Source organism: Bufo gargarizans, chromosome 2 (genome assembly GCF_014858855.1).
Source record: "Bufo gargarizans isolate SCDJY-AF-19 chromosome 2, ASM1485885v1, whole genome shotgun sequence".
Classification (NCBI taxonomy): Eukaryota; Metazoa; Chordata; class Amphibia; order Anura; family Bufonidae; genus Bufo; species Bufo gargarizans.
This window is the reverse complement of record NC_058081.1, coordinates 465,687,635-465,713,656: the sequence shown is the minus strand read 5'-3', so window position 1 is coordinate 465,713,656 and position 26,022 is coordinate 465,687,635. Positions and strand designations below refer to the sequence as shown.

Here is a 26,022-nt window from a genome sequence, read left to right as displayed (position 1 = left end):
CTTGATGAGCTTCAAGAGGTAGTCACCTGAACTGGTCTTCCAACAGTCTTGAAGGAGTTCCCAGAGATGCTTAGCACTTGTTGGCCCTTTTGCCTTCACTCTGCGGTCCAGCTCACCCCAAACCATCTCGATTGGGTTCAGGTCCGGTGACTGTGGAGGCCAGGTCATCTGGCGCAGCACCCCATCACTCTCCTTCATGGTCAAATAGCCCTTACACAGCCTGGAGTTGTGTTTGGGGTCATTGTCCTGTTGAAAAATAAATGATGGTCCAATAAACGCAAACCGGATGGAATAGCATGCCACTGCAAGATGCTGTGGTAGCCATGCTGGTTCAGTATGCCTTCAATTTTGAATAAATCCCCAACAGTGTCACCAGCAAAGCACCCCCACACCATCACACCTCCTCCTCCATGCTTCACGGTGGGAACCAGGCATGTAGAGTCCATCCGTTCACCTTTTCTGCGTCGCACAAAGACACGGCGGTTGTAACCAAAGATCTTAAATTTGGATTTATCAGACCAAAGCACAGATTTCCACTGGTCTAATGTCCATTCCTTGTGTTCTTTAGCCCAAACAAGTCTCTTCTGCTTGTTGCCTGTCCTTAGCAGTGGTTTCCTAGCAGATATTCTACCATGAAGGCTTGATTCACACAGTCTCCTCTTAACAGTTGTTCTAGAGATGTGTCTGCTGCTAGAACTCTGTGTGGCATTGACCTGGTCTCTAATCTGAGCTGCTGTTAACCTGTGATTTCTGAGGCTGGTGACTCGGATGAACTTATCCTCTGCAGCAAAGGTGACTCTTGGTCTTCCTTTCCTGGGGCGGTCCACATGTGATCCAGTTTCTTTGTAGCGCTTGATGGTTTTTGTGACTGCACTTGGGGACACTTTTAAAGTTTTCCCAATTTTTCGGACTGACTGACCTTCATTTCTTAAAGTAATGATGGCCACTCGTTTTTCTTTACTTAGCTGCTTTTTTCTTGCCATAATACAAATTCTAACAGTCTATTCTGTAGGACTATCAGCTGTGTATCCACCTGACTTCTCCACAAAGCAACTGATGGTCCCAACTCCATTTATAAGGCAAGAAATCCTACTTATTAAACCTGACAGGGCACACCTGTGAAGTGAAAACCATTTCAGATGACTACCTCTTGAAGCTCAACAAGAGAATGCCAAGAGTGTGCAAAGCAGTAATTAAAGCAAAAGGTGGCTACTTTGAAGAACCTAGAATATTACATATTTTCAGTTGTTTCACACTTTTTTGTTATGTATATAATTCCACATGTGTTAATTCATAGTTTTGATGCCTTCAGTGTGAATCTACAATTTTCATAGTCCTGAAAATAAAGAAAACTCTTTAAATGAGAAGGTGTGTCCAAACTTTTGGTCTGTACTGTATATATATATATATATATATATATATATATACACTCCCCTAAAGAATTATTAGGAACACCATACTAATACTTGTATTGGACCCCCTTTTGCCTTCAGAACTGCCTTAATTCTACGTGGCATTGATTCAACAAGGTGCTGATAGCATTCTTTAGAAATGTTGGCCCATATTGATAGTTATTTCAGGTTCCACTCTTCAGAGGTTTGGATACTGTCTGATCTGTAGACAGCTCTCCATAATGCAGCAGGAAATTACCTTTTTGAAATATGAGATTTTTAAATTAACCACTAAACAAACTCAGGCTGAGAACATTGCAATGCCACTGCCACAGAGGCCCCCTAGAAATGAAAGATGGGTTACTGTAGGTCCTGGTAGACTGAGAGTTGTGGATAGAAGGCATGTCCCACAATCTGTGGCTCTCCATAATTCATTTGCAACACTTTAAGAGTGCAAGAGCAACATGGAGGATGGCTCAAGCACAGTGGGTGAGAAACAATCATCTCCCATGCCTAAAGTATGTAAGACTGCAACCAAAGATAAAAAGGAGAAGGTGAGGATTGATAGTAAGCAACTGTTGGTGGGCGATTCCATCATAAGAGGTGTGAAGTTTGAGGAGAATTGTGTTGTGAGATGTCTCCCTGGTGCTACCGCTAGCAGGGATAGACGACGGATCCTAAATATTGTTAGGCAAGCAAAGCAGGAAAGGGAAGTGGATGTTATTCTCCATCTTGGGACAAATGATCTGGCATGCAATGAGGTTTCAAAGGTGAAGGAAGCTTTTCACACACTTGGAAAGGATATACGGGAGGTTGCATCAACTGTTTCATTCTCTGCAGTTTTGCCTGTGCAGAACCTTCAGCATGACAGGAAGATGCGCATTAAGGAATTCAATGTATGGCTTGGTGAATGGTGTCTGAACCAAGGGTTTGGCTTTGTGTCTCATGTTAGCTCTTGTTGGAATGGAAAAGAACTGTACAAGAAAGATGGTTTGCATCTTTCTCTCAAGGGAACGAATGTCCTCGGTGAACAGTTCCAAGTATTTGCTAAGAAGCATTTAAACTAGGAAAGGGGGGCAAAAGAGTGATAATCCAGCAGTCCGACTGCCCCCCGGAACAATGTCAGAAGAGGCCAGTAGCACAAAGGTTAAGAAATGACAAGCTCAGAGTCTTGTCTACAAATGCTTGCAGTCTAGGGAATAAGATCAATGAACTTGAGGCTATAATGGCATCTGAGAATATAGATGTAGTGGCTGTTACTGAGACGTGGTTCAAGGGGAGTAATGACTGGGATACATCAATACCAGGGTTCTCTCTATACAGGAAAGACAGAGTAGGCAAGAAGGGGGAGGGGTGGCCCTGTATGTGAAAGATAGCATACAAATCTAATTTGATACAAGTTAGCGAGAACAATTTGGAGTTAGTTTGGGTTACCTTGCAGCTTGATAATCAATAGGTAACTCGTGTAGGTGTGATATATAGACCACCTAGCCAAGTCAAAGAATTAGATGATCTACTAGTTGAGGAAATAGCTAAAATGACATTGAAGGGGGAAGTTATCATTATGGGAGACTTCAATCTTCCTGATGTAAACTGGAAAACCAAAATAGCTAGTTCTGCCAGGAGTACAGATATTCTAAATTCCCTACTGGGATTATCTCTACAGCAAGTAGTGGAGGAGCCAACCCGAAAGGAGGCCATTTTAGATTCACAAATAGGAATTTGGTATCTGATATTACTGTAGGGGAAAGCTTGGGATCTAGTGATCACCAGTCAGTGTGGTTTACTATAAGTACAGTGACTAAGATTTTAGAAAAACTGACTTTTCTAAAATTAGATTAGTGGTACACGAGTCCCTATCAGACTGGAACAGTTTCATTGGAGTCCAGGAGAAATGGGACTACTTAAAAGTGGCACTATTGAAGGCAACAGAAAATTGCATTAGGCTTGTCAGTAAAAGCAAAAAAAAGAAGAGACCACTGTGGGGATGACAGACAAATTTATAAGATTAGGCAGAGAGAGGCCAAACAAGTTATAAGAGCTTCTAAAGCACAGGCAGAAGAGAAATTAGCTCAGTCAGGGAAAAAAGGCGATAAGGCATTCTTCAGATACATAAATGAAAAAAGGAAACTAAAACAAGGAATTACCAAATTAAAAACTAAAGGAAGGTATATGGAAGAAGATAAAGAACTAGCTGACTGCCTCAATGAATACTTCTGTTCAGTTTTTACAAAGGAAAATGAAGGAGAAGGACCTCAGTTTGGAAAGAAGACTAATTAATCTTTTGACGCATGTGTCTTTACAGAGGAAGAGGTTCTAAGTCAACTGTCTAAAATTAATACAAATAAGTCACAGGGGCCTGATGGGATACACCCAAAGCTATTAAAAAAGCTCAGCGGTGAACTAGCAAAACCATTAACAGATTTATTTAACCAATCACTGGCAACAGGAGTCATCCCAGAAGATTGGAAATTAGCAAATGTTGTGCCCATTCACAAGAAAGGTAGTAAGGAGGAATCGGGCAACTATAGGCCAGTAAGCATGACATCAATAGTGGGGAAATTAATGGAAACCATACTTAAGGAGAGGATTGTGGACCATCTAAAATCCCATGGATTGAAAGATGAAAAACAGCATGGGTTTACTTCAGGGAGATCATGTCAAACTAATCTTATTGATTTTTTTGATTGGGTGACTAAAATAATAGATGGAGGAGGTGCAGTAGACATCGCTTATCTAGACTTTAGTAAGGCTTTAGATACTGTCCCACATAGAAGGCTTATCAATAAAGTGCAGTCATTGGGCTTGGACTCCCATATTGTTGAATGGATTAGGCAGTGGCTGAGGGACAGACAACAGAGGGTTGTAGTCAATGGAGTATATTCAGACCAAGGTCTTGTTACCAGTGGGGTACCTCAGGGATCTGTTCTGGGACCCATATTGTTTAATATCTTTATCAGCAAAATTGCAGAAGGCCTCAATGGTAAGGTGTGTCTTTTTGCTGATGATACAAAGATTTGTAACAGGGTTGATGTTCCTGGAGGGATACACCAAATGGAAAAGGACTTAGGAAAACTAGAGGAATGGTCAAAAATCTGGCAACTAAAATTTAATGTTGATAAGTGCAAGATAATGCACCTGGGACGTAAAAACCCAAGAGCAGAATATAAAATCAGTGATACAGTCCTAACCTCAGTATCTGAGGAAAGGGATTTAGGGATCATTATTTCAGAAGACTTAAAGGTAGGCAGACAATGTCACAGAGCAGCAGGAAATGCTAGCAGAATGCTTGGGTGTATAGCAAGAGGAATTACCAGTAGAAAGAGGGAGGTGCTCATGCCGCTCTACAGAGCACTAGTGAGACCTCATTTGGAGTATTGTGCTCAGTACTGGAGACCATATCTCCAGAAGGATATTGATACTTTGGAGAGAGTTCAGAGAAGAGCTACTAAACTGGTACATGGATTGCAGGATAAAACTTACCAGGAAAGATTAAAGGAACTTAACATGTATAGCTTGGAAGAAAGACGAGACAGAGGGTATATGATAGAAACTTTTAAATACATAAAGGGAATCAACAAGGTAAAAGAGGAAAGAATATTTAAAAGAAGAAAAACTGCTATAAGAGGACATAGTTTTAAATTAGAGGGGCAAAGGTTTAAAAGTAATATCAGGAAGTATTACTTTACTGAGAGAGTAGTGGATGCATGGAATAGCCTTCCTGCAGAAGTGGCAGCTGCAAATACAGTGAAGGAGTTTAAGCATGCATGGGATAGGCATAAGGCCATCCTTCATATAAGATAGGGACAGGGGCTATCCATAGTATTTAGTATATTGGGCAGACTAGATGGGCCAAATGGTTCTTATCTGCCGACACATTCTATGTTTCTATAGTTGCAGTTGATGGAGATTTAAGGGATGCACATCCAGGACACGAAGCTCCCGTTCCACCACATCCCAAAGATGCTTTATTGCGTTGAGATCTGGTGACTGTGGGGGCCATTTTAGTACAGTGAATTGTCATGTTCAAGAAACCAATTTGAAATAATTCAAGCTTTGTGACATGGTGCATTATCTTGCTGGAAGTAGCCATCAGAGGATGGGTACATGGTGGTCATGAAGGGATGGACATGGTCAGAAACAATGCTCAGGTAGCCCGTGGCATTTAAACGATTGCCAATTGGCACTAAGGGGCCTAAAGTGTGCCCAGAAAACATCTCCCACACCATTACACCACCACCACCAGCCTGCACAGTGGTAACACGGCATGATGGATACATGTTCCGCCAAATTCGGACTCTACCATTTGAATGTCTCAACAGAAATCGAGACTCATCAGACCAGGCAACAACCAACAACAGTCTTCAACAGTCCAATTTTGGTGAGCTCGTGCAAATTGTAGCCTCTTTTCACTATTTGTAGTGGAGATGAGTGGTACCCGGTGGGGTCTTCTGCTGTTGTAGCCCATCCGCCTCAAGGTTGTGCGTGTTATGGCTTCACAAATGCTTTGATGCATACCTCGGTTGTAACGAGTGGTTATTTCAGTCAGCGTTGCTCTTCTATCAGCTTGAATCAGTCAGCCCATTCTCCTCTGACCTCTAGCATCAACAAGTCATTTTCGCCCACAGGACTGCCGCATACTGGATGTTTTTCCCTTTTCACACCATTCTTTGTAAACCCTAGAAATGGTTGTGCGTAAAAATCCCAGTAACTGAGCAGATTGTGAAATACTCAGACCGGCCCGTCTGGCACCAACAACCATGCCACGCTCAAAATTGCTTAAATCACCTTTTTTTCCCATTCTGACATTCAGTTTGGAGTTCAGGAGATTGTCTTGACCAGGACCACAACCCTACATGCATTGAAGCAACTGCCATGTGATTGGTTGACTAGATAATCGCATTAATGAGAAATAGAACAGGTGTTCCTAATAATTATTTAGGTGAGTGTATATAGTTAACTCTATGGCCTGTTATGGATTATGCCACAAAATATATTTATCAGATTCCCATGGAATATATAAGAAAACAACCTTCATTTAACCTTGTACTGACTAGCCTTTTTTGGCCTTAATGACCAGGATTTTATTTTATTTTTCATTTTTTTCATTTTTTCATTGTTACCTTCCAAGACCTATAACTTGATTTTTGCAGAACAAGTTGTAGTTTTTCATTTTTAATGGTGCCATTTAGGGGTACACATAATATACTGATTATCCTTTATTAACTCTTTCTGTGAGAGAGGTGGGAAAAAAAACTGCAATACTGCCACTGAGTTTTTAAGTTATACATTTTTAAGCATTCATTTTTTGGCAAGAATAACACAATTATTATTATTTTTCTCTGGGTCAATTTGATTACAGTAATACCAAAGATAGGATATGTTTGGACCTGTATGCCAAAGGAAGGTCTTCCGAGGGTTTCAATGGGCTTCTGATCCGTGCCTCCACGCAGCAAAATATAAGACATGTCCTATCTTTGGCCGTATCTTGCGAACCGTGAACCCATTCAAGTCAATGAGTCCACACCACAGCAGGGAGTTCACATGGCTGGTAACCGTTTGTTGTTGACCCGCAGTTTGCGCTATTTGGCCATATGGCTGTGTGAATGAGCCATAATTCAGTAGTGTGGGGTGTTACAGATGCAGAAATACCAAACATGTGGAGATTTTATTTTTGCAATTTTACTGTTGAAAAACATTTTTGCAATGAAAAAAGGTGAATTTACCTTTTTAAACAATTTAATAGTCCCACAAGAGGACTTTAATAGACATTTTTTTTTATTGCTTCTGAAATAAATTGTACTATTCCTATAGTGCAATGCCTTTTAATGTCAGTGCTATATTGACATTAACCAGCAAGCTGGACTGGAGAGGCTCCAGGGAAATGCAAGAGGCAATAGGCCCCAGCCTGCCTGCACTGGCATTGGCACCCCACAATCTCGATTGCAGTGTGCCGATGGGAGGAAGAGGGAGTCTGCTTCCCTCTGTAACCACTTACATGTGGTGGGCACCATTTCTCCGACATGTAAAGGTTTAAACAGCCCAGAACGGCGCTCCTGCTGGCCCAGGCTGTTAGAGCAGGAGCATGGCTCATATGCTTGAGCCAAGTCCCGCCTATCTGCTGCACGGGAAATTGGAGAAAATGCAGCGGCCCAGCCTAAGGCCACTGAGTGACCGCAATAATGATGCTAGAGACAGCAGACAGACAGCATTCTGCAGCATAGCAGGGGTGAGGTCACTGTATGAATTGTTTAGTTTGGTGTCCTCTGCATAGAGATGGTACTGAAAACCAAATCTACTGATAGTCTGTTCGATCGAGGATATGTAGAGAGAAAAGAGGAGAAGACCCAAAAATAAACTCTTACAAACCTCAAAAGTAGGTTGGTGAGAGGGAAGTTGTCCTTAAGGCCAATATATTGCAGAATACAGAGTATTAGTTGGTGGTCTAGAATGTTGAATGCTACAAAGAGACCCAGAAGAATGAGTAAAGAGTAGCCACATTTATCTGTCAGGAGAGCATTTGTCACTTTGGTAAGGGACACTTCTGTAGAGTGTAGCATGCAGAATCCAGATTATAAGGGATCATGGAGCGAGTTAACAGAGAGAGATTTTGGATGAGGCTAGAGTAGATAAGGTGTTCCAGAAGTTTAGATATGAAAGGCAAGATTAGAGACATGATTGTTAGTTTTGCAAGATGGGTGTTTTTTTTTTTGTTTTTTTTTTTAACGGGGTTATAACAGAATGTTTGAAAAAGAAGTGGGATATACCAGAAGACAGAGAGATAGATGTTACAAATATTAGTTAGGTTTTGTTCATCACTTCACTCCCCACTCCTGTTTTTTTGTGTACTTCAATGTGGATACAGAATTTGATGTACATGTATACTGAATATTGCATCCAAGACTGGATATTAACAAACACACTTCACCTACATCCCTTACATCATTGTCTTTCTTTGTGGTATACAGTATGTGTCAGGAGAGCCTTTCCCTTTGGGCTTAGTACCTCATTGACATTGGAAGATTAAAGTTTACAACTCACCACCTATGTCAAGCTTTATGAGTCTGCTTCGGAGATTTTTCTTATATATTGCCCCTCAGTATATTTGGTGCTACATGACATGTTATAATGATAACAACATACAGTACATCATCTTAAATAGTAAAGCTCTAGCAATGACTTCATGAACTGAACAAATCCATGTGCAGAGATGCCTGTTTGGTGGCACACAGATTCCATACAGTTCTGTGATGAAGTAATGTGTGTCTCCACATAGTGTGGCGTGATTATCTCCTCTTGAAGTAATCCTCTTTTAGAAAATTGGAAGCACATAAAGGTACACTATGGGCCAATAGCAGTCTATATGTACCACATTATGGATCTGAACAACATTGATCAATAATACAGCTGTGTGCGTGAGACCTTACTCATACCCACAAACTGCAATGTTTTGATATTTCAATGTTAACATCAGAATAAAATAATAAAACCACATACATGGCCATTATGGTAAAATGCATACATTACTGTAAATTTACTCAACTGCAGTTTATTTTAGGGGAAGCCCTCAAAGGCAAAAATAACATAAAAGCAGGCCATATATTAAAATACCAAGCCAAGTTGAATGAATATCTTATTATTATGGGTGGGGAGAACCTGTGAAGAGATATCTTTTCCAGGGGTCTGACAAGCGAGAGCGTAAGGAAATAATTAAGCCAAAATCAAAGAAAGGAGATTTGAGCAAACAAGCACCAAGTTCCCTTTCCCAGGTGACTAGGAGTATGGAATTTGCTATAGGGCCCTTTGATGGCCATATATGTATTATTTATTTTACTCACTTATATAGCAATGATATATTCCACATATTCCATCATCACCTGTTGTCTCCAATGGAGCTTACAATCTAAGTTCCCTATCAGTATGTCTTTGGAGTGTGGGAAGAAACCAGAGCACCTGGAGGAAACCCACAAAAACACGGGGAGATAATACAAACTCCATGCAGATGTTCTCCTTGGTTGTATTTAAACCTACAAGGCACTAGTGCTAACTACTGAGCCACCATGCTGCCACACAAGGAATTATTATCTTATCCATTAAAATAATGTTATAATACATAGAAAAATGAGTTGCACACATGATCCATCAAATTCTTTATATTCACAATTTTCACCTCCAAGAAGCGAACATTCTTTTTTAAAGTTTTCTTTGAAAATCCAAATTGAAACCTGTCATTTCCCAAAGACATGCTGATAACAGTACATTGCGAAGTCAGGGGTGGAATGAAGTACTTAATATGCAAAAAGTTATTATGCTGGATAATGGCTGTAACGTGCCAAACTCTAAGGCCATGCAATCAAGTAAGAGTATTTGGTGCAGACTGACCTTAGGCCGTACAGTACTGTGCCATCAGGATGAAGACGAATCATTCTATTCTTCACTGTAACACCATGCACAAAAGATTTCTTGTCATTTAAAAAGTATGTATCAGGAACCCAGAGCTGATCTGCCACTCTATTGTCCAAGGTCAAATTTAAAGGAATCACTGAATATGAAAGTCTTTTATCCCTCCAAGCTTGCTGAAAGTACATTGTCAGTGTGTAGTCCTGAAAGAAAAACCACAGACAATAAGCAATCTTAATGCATTCCGTTGTAGCTTTATCATGCACTTCAAGGTCTAGAACAACTCACAAATGGCTGAACAAATTATTAGCTTTCTTCCTCCTGAAATATGAGAGCATTTTTTATTTGAGACTGAATCCATCTATGAGCTTTAGGAAGATCATTCTGTGTGGTCTATTTTCACAATCGCCTTTTAATTATTGCATTAATAATCACTACAGCAGCCAAAGCTTTTAATGCACAGAGAATGGGATATCCATGCAGCTCTGCTTGCCCAGCAATACAGTTTTGAATATATTTGATTATATAATTTGTAATCAGAAATCTTTTATATTGCTAGAGTTTGGGGAGTAATGATCAGAATGATCTGCAAATGTGAATTTAATCATACAGAACTGTGTATAATTACCAAATATGTTTGTAACAATGTGAAAGGATCCTGACATTGTGCATCCCGACACCATTTACAATTTAGCTATTAGTCAGGGTTGTCCCATTTTGCTCAGCTGCTGTCCATGCAATGTTTACATGCTTCTCTGTGCCTCCCATCAAAATGACAGGAAACTTTATGGAACCCAGCAGACCTTGTTAAATATTGTTAAAGAGGACCTGTCATCTCTCCTGAAATGTCTGTTGTAATAACTACTTGCATTCCCTGTATAATAACAATTCTGGAGCATCTATTCTTATTACTCAATATTGTGCTATTTCTGTATTATTCCTGCTAAAAGTTTTACAAATACATTGCCAGCTGTCTGCAGTAAAGGCACTGCTGGGTGTTACTAGTAGGGGGTGTGTCTGACTCTGTCCAATTAATGCTGCTGGTGTCAGACACACACCCAACTGGTAACACCCATCATCACCTTAAAGGGGTTGTCTCACAAAAAATATTCTACAGTTTTCAAACCAGCACCTGGATCTGAATACTTTTGTAATTGCATGTAATTACAAAAGTAAAATTTATCTGTATAGCACCACCTGCTGTTTGTTATTTTCCTTATTTCTTTGACCGGCTCACTGAGAAGGCCGCACATGCTCAGTGTCATCCTTCAACTGCCTCCTGAGCTGTGATAGGTAGAGCATGGACACGCCCCCTTAGCTGCAGATGAAAAGACACTCCCCCCCATTTTTTTAGACCTGGCGTGAGTGGGAAAAAGTTGCCGATAACTATTACACTGTAATCTGCGCCAGAAATAGGCCTAATATCGGCATAATTCAGGAAAATAAATGACCCCCAGAGTCATATGAATAGATGCTCCTTGTTATTACATGGAAGATGCAAGTAGCTACTAAAGCAGATGTCAGAAGATGATACAAGTCCACATTAAATGCATTATAAACAGAAGCCATGGCCTACACCTACAGTCCAATGTTCATGTAATATGCACTGCTAGACATCTTCAAGATCCAGTTCTGTCATATCCACCATGTTGGATTAGATGTATGTTTCTTGCCTCCAGAAGCTTTGATTTGCTGGAATACACATCCTTACAATTCATTCTGTGAGCCTTTCCAAACATTTAGCAGTGTGCTATATGACTCTTCTTGGTAGTTAGGTAGTTTTTACTTCCCTAAATGAAACTACAACAGTGTGACTTTATATGTTACAAAAAAGATGCAATTGCCCAACATCAGTATATTCTTATTGGTTGGGTAAAGGGTTGCATTTTTTTATGCAGGAATTATTGGGATTGGATGTTTTTAAGAACTTTCCTCCACGATAGCTGTCCCAAACCCAGTGTAAAAGAGCCCTAAAAGTACAGGTATAGTATTTCCTAGTGAAAAGTTTACTTTAATATCTAATGAATATCTAATGTATACCGATAGCCTTACATATAAACAAGCTCATCCATTTGGCATTGGCACCACTAGTCTCATGTAAAGTATCTGGTCAGCCCTTCGGTACATATTTTAACAATCTTCTGCATATCAGTTGTCATATAAGTTGTTTTTTTTTAAACTACTTTAGGGTTGATTCACACGACCGTATGAATGGGTTTGCATCCATTCCGCAATTTTGCAGAACGGGTGCGGGCCCATTCATTTCTATGGGTCTGCAAAAGTTGCGGACAGCACACAGTATGCTGTCCACATCCATTGTTCCCCACCAATTTTTTTTTAGCATGTCCTATTTTTGTCTGAATTTGTGGACAAGAATAGGCATTTCTACAATGGTCCACCCATTCCGTTCTGCAAATTGTGCTTGTGTGAATGTGCCCTAAATCTCATGCAAATGAAGGTAATAAGGTTAAATCTGCTATGTGTCCAGCATTATTATATTATATCATTTCTGATGGAAATAAAGTGAGATAGGATAAAATCATGTGACATAGAAGATTTATCATAACTAGTGTAAAGGAAAACTGACTTAGTTGCCCATAGCAACCAGTCAGATTCCACCTTTTAGTGTTTAGAGCTCCTTTGGAAAATCAAAGGTGAAACTTATTTTTCCTTTGCACCGGTTTTGATAAATCTCCTCCATAGTGTTAAACAAATGGGCTTGACACCTTCAAAATCTCAATATAAAGTAGTGTGCCAATAACATTATTGATCAGTCCAAAATGTGAGTTTACTATTTAGGGTACAATTCATTGGAAAATAAACTGTTTGTACGCTGTTAGCCTCTACATCATCAGATGGAATATTTTTTAGTAAAATTATGACACATCACATGCCTCTTGGCTTTTTTTGGTAAAGCAATTAATCATAGAAAGTTTTAATCACTCTAAACTCACTGCCAGTGGGTTCCAGCTCAAATGATCTAAAGAGCTGCCTCTAATTAATTACACAACTGAGGCCGTATACGGTTTATGACACTTTAGCGGACCACTTCAAATCTAATTACAACACGCTAAAAGCTGGAAAGAACCGTAAATGCAAAAACATGACACCAACAATATCACGCTTCCTGTAACAAACCATATTGATGTACTCTAGTGGTGTAGAATGTAAAATATATATTAAAGGGGTTATCCCATGAATAATGCAAAAAATTAAAATCAGACATCATATAGTACATGACAATCTCTAATAAAGTTAGAACCAGCCCTGTACCTGACATAGGTCCAGAGACATTCATATTATTTGCTCTGCTAAATTTATATGAAGCTGACAGCTCAAGGGGAGTGTTTTTTCTCCTGCAGCTAATGGGGAGTTTTCATGCTCTACCTATCACAACTCAGCAGCTGAAGGATGAAACTGAGCATGTGCGGCCATCTCAGTTAGCAGGTGAAAGAAATAAGAAAAAAAGATACAGCAAGTGGTGCAATACAGATAGATTTTATCGAATACCTCAGTGGCTATGCTAAACTTTTAATTACATGCAATTACAAAAGTATTCCGCTCCAGGTAATGGTTTGAAAATGGTAGAATATGTTTCATGGGACAACCCCTTTAAGAGAGAAAAATGTGTCTGTTTTATCAAATGTTTGCACTCCACATGAAATAACCATGCTGGCACAGCTTTTCTTAGATCTTAGAATTTACATCTTGTCCATCCATAACTAATTTGGCCCCTGGGTAGAGCTCTGGTAGAGAATTTTGTGTTTGTTTGTGTTGTTTGTGTCTGAGTAGGAACAGAGGTTGTAAATTTTTTCATATACTTCCAGGAGGCATAACAGAGGGAATTCACAGTACTGAATTATCTAGCAACATGCTCAAACAGTGCAGTACTGGGGTACCTTTCCTACTCAAAAAATATTTTTATTATGTTACAGAATTTTGTTAAAAGTAGTGGTAAGATTAAAAATAAAATACACTGCCTGTCCCCCAAAAAAAGTTGCCACCTGGATTTAACTAAGCAACTAGGTATAAGCCTCCTATTGGATAATTACTGCATGGGCGATTATCTTTCAGCTGGCAGCAAGTTATTTAACCCCAACTGATGCAATGAGTTGCTTCTCATTTCTTAAACAACCATGTTGAAAGTCACATCTCGTGATCATGGAAAAGATCTTAGTTTGCTTGAGAAGGGTCAAATCATTGGCATGCATCAAGCAGAGAAAACATCTAAGGAGATTGCAGTAACTACAAAAATTGGGTTAAGAACTGTCCAACGCATTATTAAAAACTGGAATGATAGTGGGGACCCATCGTATTCGAGGAAGAAATGTGGCTGGAAAAAAATCCTAAATGATCGTGATGTGCGATCACTTAAACGTTTGGTGAAATCAAATCAAAGAAAAATAACAGTAGAACTCAGGGCTATGGTTAATAGTGAAAGTAAGAGCATTTCCACACGCACAATGTGAAGGAAACTCAAGGGATTGGGACTGAACAGGTGTAGCCATAATAAAACCACTAATCAGTGAGGCAAACCAGAAAAAAAGGCTTCAATTTGCTAGGGAGCATAAAGATTGGACTCTTGAGCAATGGAAGAAGGTCATGTGGTTTGATTCCACATTTACCCTGTTCTAGAGTGTTGGGCGCATCAGGGAAAGAAGAGAGGCAGATGATCTGGGGTTGTGGCAGTAGGTCTGGTCTAGGTTCAACAACAGTATGTGCTCCAAGAATCAGGTCAACTGACTAACTGAACATACTGAATGACAAGGTTATTCCATCAATGGATTTTTTCTTCCTTGATGGCACGGGCATATTCCAAGATGACAATGCCAGGATTCATGAGGCTCAAATTGTGAAAGAGTGGTTCAGGGAGCATGAGACATCATTTACACACATGGATTGGCCACCACAGAGTCTAGACCTTAACCCCATTGAGAATCTTTGGGATGTGCTGGAGAAGGCTTTGCGCAGCAGTCAGATTCTATCATCATCAATGCAAGATCTTGGTGAAAAATTAATGCAACACTGGATGGAAATAAATCTTGTGACATTGCAGAAGCTTATCAAAACAATGTCACAGCAAATGTGTGCCATAATCAAAGTTAAAGGCGGTCCAGCAAAATATTAGAGTGTGTGACCTTTTTCTTTTTGGTGGCAACTCTTTTTTTGGACAGGCAGTGTATATTCCCTGGCAGGAAATCAATGACAATTAATATAATGATATTATACAATCTATCTATTTGAATAAGTTTCTTGATAATTAATTGCATGTTAAATGATATTTTGCCTATTTTGTGTTATTTTCATCCCTATACTGACTAGTGTGAACTCATTTTAGGCTGTTTTAAATTAAAATTTTCACTAATTTGTTTCCCTCAAAAAGTTTACTTATGCCAATAGTTGTAAAAGTTTCAATGTTTCATTGTGCTATATTCGTCAGGACCTGTGGTCATATTTTCATTCTGTACAGGTCCTCAAGCTGAAGAGATACAGGACATGCTGTTGTAGACAGAATTTGGTGGTTCGCGCTTGGTGAAGGGCTGCATACAACATTACGGGGGGCGGCAGTGTATCCCCTTAGCTGTGTGGAGCACTAAGGCATGAGGGCACCACTCTGTAAAGTTCAGAAGCTGGGGACAACTGGTGTTTACAGAAGCAAGTTTCCTTGGGAATAGACTTGTGGTGGAGAATGGAGGGAAAAGCTCTGCCAAGTTAAAACAGGAAAGCTACAGCTTCAGCAAAACATACCCAGTATTAAAAATGGCAGCACACATTGGTATTAGCAAAAAAGATGGAAATAATTATTGTAGATACTATTAGAAAATTAAAAGGGTTGTCCCACTTTGCTTTTTCAATCTTACCAGCAGTAAATGTCCTGATAACTTCCTGGTTTGGCTCCGGCAGTTGAGTGAAGGCCGGCCACGCCTCCTCATGACTCACCCTGAGAGCTCAGTCCTTGCGTGCTCGTTCATGTGGATGAGTCATCCTTCTGGAGCCGACAATGTATGTGAGGCCCCCCCCCAGTATAATAAACATTTAGTGCGCCCCCCCCAGTATAATAAACATTGAGTGAGGCCCCCCCCCAGTATAATAAACATTGAGTGCGCCCCCCCCCAGTGTAATAAACATTGAGTGCGGCCCCCCCCAGTATAATATACATTGAGTGCGGCCCCCCTTCAGTATAATATACATTGAGTGCGGCCCCCCCCAGTATAATAAACATTGAGTGCGGCCCCCCCAGTATAATAAATATTGAGTGCGGCCCCCCCCAGTATAATAAACATTGAGTGCGGCCCCCCCCAGTATAATAAACATTGAGTGCGGCCCCCCCCCCAGTATAATAAACATTGGTGGCGCAGTGGGAAGTGCCAATGAGGGTTAAAAAAATTAATAAAAAATTAACTCACCTCCTCCAGTTGATCGTGCAGCTGCTGGTCTCCTGTTCTTTCTTTAGGACCTGTCAAAGGACCTGTGGTGACATCACTGTGGTCATCACATGGTACATCATATGATCCATCACCATGGTAATGGACCATGTGATTAGCTCAGTGACGTCACCACAGGTCCTGAAGCAAGAACAGGAGACCGGCAGCTGCGCGATCAATTGGAGGAGGTGAGTTAATTTTTTTTTTTTTTTTTTAACCCTCATTGGCACTTCCCACTGCGCCACCAATGTTTATTATACTGGGGGGGGCGCACTCAATGTTTATTATACTGGGGGGGGCCCGCACTCAATGTTTATTATACTGGGGGGGGCCGTACTCAATGTTTATTATACTGGGGGGGCGCACTCAATGTTTATTATACTGGGGGGGCCGCACTCAATGTATATTATACTGGGGGGGGCCTCACTCAATGTTTATTATACTGGGGGGGCGCACTCAATGTTTATTAGCAGCACATCATGTCATCATCTCTTATAGATCATAGCAGTGTATCACTGTATTCCGGCGGCAGGAGGGAGCGCACGGCGTCCTCGGTTGCTATGACGCCGTGCGCTCCCTCCTGCTGCCGGAAAACAGTAATACACTGCTATGATCTATAAGAGAGTATCACTGTATTCCGGCGGCAGGAGGGAGCGCACGGCGTCCTCGGTTGCTATGACGCCGTGCGCTCCTTCCTGCTACAAGAAAACAGTAATACATTGATATGATCGGGCGCCCGCGCATGCGCAGAACTATGCAACGTGCGCGCTCACAGTGTGAGTGAGAGGCCGGCTGTAGGATCGCAATAGTTACCAGTGCGCAGGCGCGGCATGGATGCGGCCGGCGAGATGCGGCCGTATCCATGGGATACCAGCACAAACAAAGGGGAGTGAAAGGAGCGTTTTTAGGCTGAATGCTATGTTTTTTTTAATGACATGTATTAGAAGAAATGTTCAGTGGGGGGCAATGATTTAATGTAACCCTATTTAATGAAGTGGCACAACCCCTTTAAAGATCATTAGATTAAAAAAGAAAAGGTTTGCTTCTTTAGACACAAACTTTACCACTAATAATAACTGACTATAGAAGTTTGATATAATATCATAGAGAAACAATTCAAGAAACACAGCTTCCTTGCACATCAATGTGTGTACTCGCTGTTTAAATAGTTTTTTCATATATTTATTCAATTATAGAGACTCAAAAGATTTTGTTGTAAGATGAAACATAAGAAAGTCTTCCTGGTAAGAAGAAGCATAAGCAAGTGAATACTTCACAGCTGTGGTTTTCATCCATGACTGTGTCATATCTCTGGAAAAATCATTAGCTTCTTACTTTACCACGTCTCGTTCACTGTGGAGATGTGACATTCTCAGTGGGATTACACTCTCGTCTATATCAAAGGTTCCCTCTATATGCGCTTTGTTTTGACTCTATAAAGTTTTTTCTTTCTGATGTCTTTAGTCCTATCTAAGATTTGTATGGAGAGAAAGAAGTCCTTAGATAAGTGAAGATGAAGACATCAAAAGATTTATATGATCCCCTAATATTGTAAATACTGTGGTTGTTAGAGATGTATAAAGGACAAATGATAGATACAGTAGATGGATAGATGGATGGATAGATAGATAGATAGATAGATAGATAGATAGATAGATAGATAGATAGATACATAATAGATAGATAGATGATAGATAGAAGATAGATGTATAGATAGATAGATAATAGATAGAATATTCTAAGCAAAGATAAATTTATTTAAATAGATAAATACGCAGATAACATGAATGTAGTAGGTGAAGATGCAATTCCACTACTAACAAAAGTCTCGCGCTCGTCCTGCAGTGGAGACAGGAGAGCTTGATCTTCCACATTTGTTCAGTATTTGAAAAACTTGATCCACAAAAATAACCACACATGAAGAGCTGCTGATGAAGCTCTCCTTGTCCCTGCTCTAGAGCCTTTTGTAAAAAGTGATATTACATTCTGATCTTTCACTCAAAATCCCAGAATTTGTACACTTTCCAAGAACAAAATATTAAAATGAATGTGACACCATGATCTTGGACTATTATCTGCAGTACTATATCAGTCGCACTCCAGATAAGGAGTCTACCACTATTTTTTACTTTCTTGCTGCCCCATACCTGTATTTTATATTTTCATCAGCATTCAAAGCTGCAGTGAATTACATTGATGGGACTGCTATGCAAGTTTGCATGGATAACAGGAACCACAAGTGCATCTAAACGCATAGGGTGCTTGTCAAGTACAAAAGCAGTTTTCTATGCAATACCTCTTGTGTTTTAACCGCCTCCGGACCGCCTAATGCAGATGTGCGGTCCAGAGGCGTCAGCGCTGCGCACAACGACTCATATACGCGTCATCTCGCGAGACGCGAGATGACGCGCTATGCGGCCCGCGCATGCGCAGTTCGGGCCGGCATTTCGAAGAGGACCATTTCGTCATCAGCTTGCCAGCCAATGATCGCGGCTGGCAAGCTGATGATTTTCAAAAAAGCCAATCAAAGTGCCAGATATCAGATCATATTAGTAAATATGATCTGATATATGGCTGCCTGCTCCTCTGCTGGTCCTTTTCGTCGGTTGGATCCAGCAGAGGAGCAGGCTTCACAGTGAGTACACCAAACAGCACACTTTAGCCCCAGATCACCCCCTGCACCCCAATTAACCCTTTGATCACCCCTTTGTCAATCACTAGTGAAAGGAAAAAAGTGATCAGTGTAAACTGTCACTTTTTTTTCCACTGGTATTGACCGTTAGATTTTAGGTATAGTTTAGGCCCCTTGGTTAGGTAGTTAGCGATCAGTTAGCGCCCAGCCCACCGCACCGCAGTCCGTTATTCGCTGATTAGCGTATCGCTAATCAGCATTTGTACTTTTATAGTATCTGGAAGTGATCAATATAATAATATTAGTGTCACTTTAGTTCGCCCTCCACCCAAAACGCAGTGTTTGCCCGATCAGGCCTGATCGGTCGCCCACACGTGCGTTTACCCACGCCCGCCCCACCGCAGTGACAAAAAAAATTTTTTTTTTTGATCACTGCACAATCACTTTACATGCACTGCGGCGATAAAAAAAATCAGTTTAATATTGATGAGAATATGTCATCAGGAACATCAAGATCCTCCTCTCTCTGCATCTTGCTGAATTTTCTAGGACATGGAGAGTTTGAAAGATGATTTGGAAAAAGAAAAGCCAGCAAAAGATAAGGATGGTCATCAATAAGGCCTGGCCCCCCCAAAGGGGTGCAGACTGGATGGTATTGGTTGGCATGCTGACACTGGAATAATAAAGGCTTCCATCTTATTGGTATTGAATTACATATCTGAGTTTATGGCTGATGGAGGAATAAGTATATGTAGGAATAAATAAATAAAACTGATGCAGAATAAATCTCCATGAACTGTCTCTGCACTCTCCCTCTCTAATATTCCTATTAATTGTTTCAGCAACACTGTCCCTAGCGCATGAACGCTTCCCACGTCTCCCCCTATGCTCAGTTCACAGGACAATGTGTGGGATGAGGGTTTTATAGGGCTGTGACATCACAGGGGTTGGGCTACCTCTGGATTAGCTGGCTGCTTAGCATTATGGATGATCTTGCACTCCCTGGCTTGTCTCCTCTACACTTAGTTTTTCTTTGTATCACATGCAGTTGCCATTTTAGGAAAATCTGATTCGTTAAAGTGGGGAAAATTGGCTTCTACCTCACAGTTTTTTCTTTTTTTTTGCCTTCCTCTGGATCAACTTGCAGGATGACAGGCCGAACTGGATGGACAATTGTCTTTATTCGGCCTTATGTACTATGTTATGTACTATGTTACTATGATTATTTGTGAATCAAAGTTTTCCTAAACTTCGGACCGAATTCTGCTTTAAATGCTTTGCTTTGCTCCACACGTTTCTAATTTACAGATTCAATATCACAGTAAATTTGCTGCAGTGATTGGGTATGCCTTAACTGTTGGATTGTCAGAGGGCAGTATGTTACAAAATTTATAATATTCATCATGACAGAATAATTCCAGGACTGCATGTCCCACAGTACAGTCACAATGCATTTAGGAGAGGCACGGCATGTGTGGGCTTACCTAACTTCATTTTTTTTTGTGCCAATCTGAAAATGAAGTGCCCTTTCTATCCATGAGCCTTACAAAGTCATTGTAGGTAAAGAGTTTCAAGTGGCACAGACCACAAATGATGCCTTTTCTATCCACAGAGCAGATTGACACTAACATTATACTTTTGGGGGGAAAAAATGTTCTTATGCTATGTTTCTATTAACGTTAACTTCCCAAGTACAGCACATTCAGTCCCTAAGGCTTTGTATTATGGAGATGCTCTGATTGTACTGTACATGGCAGCATTTTTTGCATGAATCCTACAGAATAAAAGCTATGTATAGCTCCAAATGCTGAGACTTATGGAGATGAATTATAGCCACATACACTTCTATGAGTGCAGCATTGACTTTGTTTTCCAAAAGGATAGAAAGTGGTAACATAAAAAACATAATACTCACCTTATCGATCCTCTGCTCCTAGGCCAAAGATTCCCTGGTACACTGCCAGCCTCTGTGTCCAGCAATGATCTTTGACACAGACATGTGACATCACTGAGGTCACTGCTGCAGCCAGTGACTGGCTGCAGGAGTCACATATCCATATCTAAATGTCATTGGAGGCTAGGATGCAGAGATTTGGTTGGAGACCCTGGAAAAGTTGACATAGGAACATTAGGAGGATTACTAAGGTATTGCTCAGTTTGATTTTACACTGTTAGCATTTTCTTAGGGTCTCTGTTCTTGTCTGCATGGTTTGCACAGAGCTGTAAAGCTGAACAGGTTGTGTGTGTAATTTCTAAAGGTCCTTCAACAAAAGTCTACTATACAATTGTTAGTGTCTGTATTTACAGGGCAATTTCTGAGCTTGGGCAAATTGGATGATGCAAATATAAATTGTATAATGTTCCCTAATAGTAAAAAGTATACCCAAAGTTAGGCTATACTTAAACAATCAACCAAAGTTGAAGATCCAGTAAGCTAATATAAAGCACATTCACTACCGGCAGTGGTTGCATGGTTACTTGACTGAATGGTTTATTAATCTAAATATGTTATTCCAATCATGGTGGAAGAATAAACCTGCAATTTGTTGTGTTATGAATCAATAGTCAAAATGTATCATTACCAGCCATTCCTCTATCTGCCTAAGGCAGATTCTGTCTGGGTCATTTATTGGAATTGCTTCATCCACTTAGATATTCAGAGACTTGACAACACTTGGTGAATATGATGAATGTTTTCTCTATTTCCGCTAATGTACCATCAACACATAACACACAATAGTTTTGATTCATTGTGTATAATGGGTTCTGAAGCCGCTTTGGGGTGATTCTAGGACTCTGCTACTTTCATAAATCAACTTTTTCATGTGATTTACTTGCGAAAATAAAAAAGCTTTTTCATTAGTACATTCTGTCTATCTGGTGAAGGCTGAATTCCACAAGGGTACAAGCGGAGCTTATGCAATCAGTAATTTCAATTTAATGTAATTACAAAACCTTGGTAGTCTTGCATGTATACATTTGTGGCTAATGTGATGCAGGGTTGTGTCATTTGTTTTTATTAAGGTACTGAGAAAAGAACCTGAGAAATTGGTTAATTTGCTTATTTACTATATGAGAATAAAGGTTCACATTTGTTGTATACTGTCTACTGTCTGGTTAACTGCAGTGACCATAGAATAAATTTATTGGTAAATGTATCTTCAATGCAATATTGCTAAAATGACCAAATAATGACCATATATCCTGACATGTTTCATCAGATAGTTATGATATACAGTAGCACATACAGATGTGTCCACCGTTACCTTAATCTGTATTTAACTAAAGACTCCAATTTCGTATGAAACAATTTCAACACAGCTCACATTTACTAAATCATTATCCCACTTTATTTGGTCCAACCAATATAGGGCCTCCTGGAATAGCCTGATTTGCCCTTATTGGAATTGGTAACGGTACACTTAGGGTACTTTCACATCTGCATTTTTAAATCTGGTAGGCTGTGCCGTAAGAAGAACAGCATGCTGGAGTACACTCTACACTGTATCCAGGGCCACACACTGCTGGATCCCCATTGACTATAATGGGATTCGACAAGGATCCAGTCAGTTTTTGGCATGGGTGCCAGGTTTTGGCTGAACAATTTTTCGTCCTGCTCGAAACCAGCACTTGTGCCAGAAACCGTCAGGATCACTACCGGACATTATTATAGTCAGCGAGGATCTGATAGGGCACAGAACAGGCTGCTTGATTTTAAAAAGCACATGTGAAACCAGCCTTAGATGTAGAAAAAGACATTCCATAATGTTCAAAGTAAACTAGGGCAAATAACATTGTTCCTAAATAGTTCAAAACATTTCTTTGGTTAATACATTGAGGAAATAATAGATTATAAGCAAAGAAAGACGAAAACCTAGCATTTACCTAAATACAATATTAAGGGAGCAAATCTCTACTTTTTATAAATTTAAAATGCTACCTTGAATGCTATTTTTCTGGAAAACGTTGATTATTACCTCTTCTGCACTTCACATTTTTTTGTTTGTTCACCTAGCAGGTTCATGACTGAACGTCATAACTGTAGGCATTGTGATTAAGCTTTCACATCTCAGAAAAAGCAAATGAGCTATTTTCTTCTCACAGAAGACAAATATAGTACCAAGTGTGATTGAATAATCATATGTTAAGATGAAAGGGCTTTACATTAAGGTTAAACGATATGAAGAGAACTGACAACTCTGCAAATTATAAAATAGATTACATGTCATTTAAATCACATTATTTTTCTTTTGTTATAGTTACCAAGAAGCCTTTACTAGTACTAACTTTATTCTTACAGAATAGCTAAAAGAATGAACATTGTGTCTTCCGTTATTCAATAATGCATGCAGTATTCGTCTAGGGTGCTTAAGGCCCACCACATGAACTGATTCTAGGAACCCACCTGTTAGCTACATGGAAATATTAGGGTACAAGGGACATAAACACTGCAGATTTGCTATATGCAAATCTGTGGTGGCAAATCTCATCTGCATGCTGCTGATACTGCAGTAAATGTAACCTGCAGTCCTATGTAATACATAACACACTGATAATTCTATAAGTACAGATAATGTAGTTGGATGTTTTCCCTGGCCGGTTTCGCCAAGGGAACCAGGTTGGCCATTCGGCCTACTATGATAAAAAAAAAAAAAAAAATGCCCAATTTCATTGTGCACACAGGCTCCAGGATGTCAATACGCCGACCATGTGGGGGCCTCTGGCGTGCTGAGATGCCAGTGTGCAATCTCAGTTGGAGGGCTATTTAAGTTAAGTAACTGCACTGGCAAGTGCCTGTGAATTTCAGTTATGTGGGTCCACAGACTTGGTCTGTTTGGTTTGATATCCTGTTTTTTGACACAGCATGTTTGACTCTCCTTGTGATCCTGATTGTAGTTTGGTTTTGATTCTCTGATATTTGGCTTTGACATGTTTTCCCACTGTATTGTTGCTACCTCCTTGATTTGACTCTGCTAGTCTAACCTCTCTTGCCTATTTGTCGCCGTTCTATGCCTTCCCCTGTTGTCTTTGTTTTACTACTGTTTGTATGACTGTGTCTGTGTATTCTTGCACTTATTCAGTACAGGACCCAGTTTTGGGTCTCCACTTAGGGCGATTGTGGAAGTAGGCAGAGAGATTGGGTCTGGGTGAGATTAGGGTTGCACTTTCCCACTCTTCATGAGACAGTAGTAGATGCTATCTGCAGTCCTATGTAACACCACAGATACCACAGTGATTAACTCATTGAGTGTAGACAATGTAGAAGACGTTACTTGACACTAAACTGTCTGAGGGGATGTCGCCTCTTCCACCACCCATACACCTACTGATAATGGGTGCTATTGTCAGTAAGGGGGTCACAATGGAGTTTTGAAGGGAATATTTTTTAGCCAACCCCATTCCCATTTACTTTGTGTCCTCCTGAGGTTGAGCTCCTCTGCTGCACACAGGGTCCTCCAAACACAGCCAGTTCTTCCTCAAGACAGAGATTGAAGAGTCAGGAAGGCAATGATATCCTGGAGGAATCTCCAGGGGGCCAGTCCAATGCTAAATGCAGGCTGGTTTAAATGATAAATGGGTCATTCGCTCAGGGGTCTCAACCACCTGGGGGTCTATACCTCATATATTTTTCAAATGGTTGCCAGATGCTCTACTTCCAGTAGGACATAATAATTTGAAAAGAGATGCTAGTCTCTTTACTTTACCCAGACCTTTAATGGCTATCTGCTTGCACTGCTATAAAGGGGGTCTGTAATGCATGTTTATTGACATCGGATGACGGAGAGAAGTAGCTTCTACATTGTTGCAGTTTGAATTATCTATGGGATGAACAAAAACAATAAACAATACTTGCTTCCACAAGAGCATATCAGGGATTTTCACATTAGCTAATGTGTATGGTCAGCTAATGATCGCCATAAATTATTAGAAATTGTTACTGGAACGGGGCCCTGGTCAATTTTTGAGTGGCCATCTCCATCAATTTTAATCTAGCTTTGAAAATAAGTGACTTTTTAAACATAGATGCAACAGCAGAGTCTCATCACTATGTACTGCCTTTTCAACTAGTCTAGGATACTTTTCTTGTGGTGACACTCATCATTTTGAGTCTGTAATCATCATTTTTGCCAACCAAAGTGTTGACAGATAGTTGCCATAGTTGAATCTGTATAAAATAATGTAAAAACCTTCATATGGTAAGCAGGTAAGCAACTTCTCCTCTGCAGCAAACATACAGAGCAGTTATTAGAGCCCCACAAACAAGTACAAGTGATGTACTGTACATGAAGTTATGTCCACAAACTAAAGGCTAGAATGATGAAAAACTCTGATCTCACCTGGTCCGTCTCTTAGACACGGCAGTTAAATTAATGCCAGCAAAAGAAGGAGGTTCCGTTTAATAACGCAGTGTGAACCTAATCAAATGTGAAGGGTTTATAGTATTCTAACTTATTCATTTGTTCATTGAATATGCAATGTATCTTGGTTTCCATATACAGTCCATAAATGTGGCAAAATACTGAATTCCATAATTTCCTTGAATTGTAACATATTTTGTTTGTTATAGGCTGATGTATCATGGTGGATCTATGTGTTTCACAAAATAAAGTTGTAAACATGTATGAGCTACACTACCATATAGGAGCACAACCTGCATCTTGTTCATGCCAATATATGTATTTTATTTCCATTATATAGTCGAAGAGAGACTTTCTATTTAGAAAACGTTGTCATAAATTACTAAAAATAGATTTAAAAAAGTAGTTTTCCCATTATAATGTACCTAACTCTGAAATGTTTAATTGTATCTTGCTGTCTTTGCTATATTGTGCATCTGATAATTGTCTGATACCCCCAACAAAAAGTTATAAAACTAAGTCACAGGCAATATATGGGATAAACACCTTTACTTCTTTAAAAGTCTAACAGCAAACTGCAAAGTATGTGCATAAAATGATCAGAAAAAAACTCTAATTGTCCTGAAGTGACATTTTTAAATTGCACAAGAACAAATGAACCCCGTTCAATGCATTGCAAAACCCATTAAATTCTCTTTAACTGTAATCCTCTGTAGCTAGCTGATTCACAGGACACTCACCTGAATGGTCCATTAATTTGTTAGTGACAAACGGATAACTTCAAAATGCTAATGTATTTTACACAATGAAAAGCA

At 39.9% G+C, this 26,022-nt stretch overlaps 1 protein-coding gene across 2 annotated transcripts in view; it reads right to left on the bottom strand.

Annotated features, from left to right (window-relative positions):
* Positions 1 to 26,022, bottom strand: part of GABRB2 (gamma-aminobutyric acid type A receptor subunit beta2) — a 532,994-nt gene that overhangs the window by 348,495 nt on the left and 158,477 nt on the right. For both annotated transcript variants that reach the window (XM_044277835.1, XM_044277836.1), the window contains exon 4: positions 9,774 to 9,994. In XM_044277835.1, the coding sequence (XP_044133770.1) occupies positions 9,774 to 9,994 (221 nt within the window). The remainder of the gene's footprint in view (positions 1 to 9,773; positions 9,995 to 26,022) is intronic.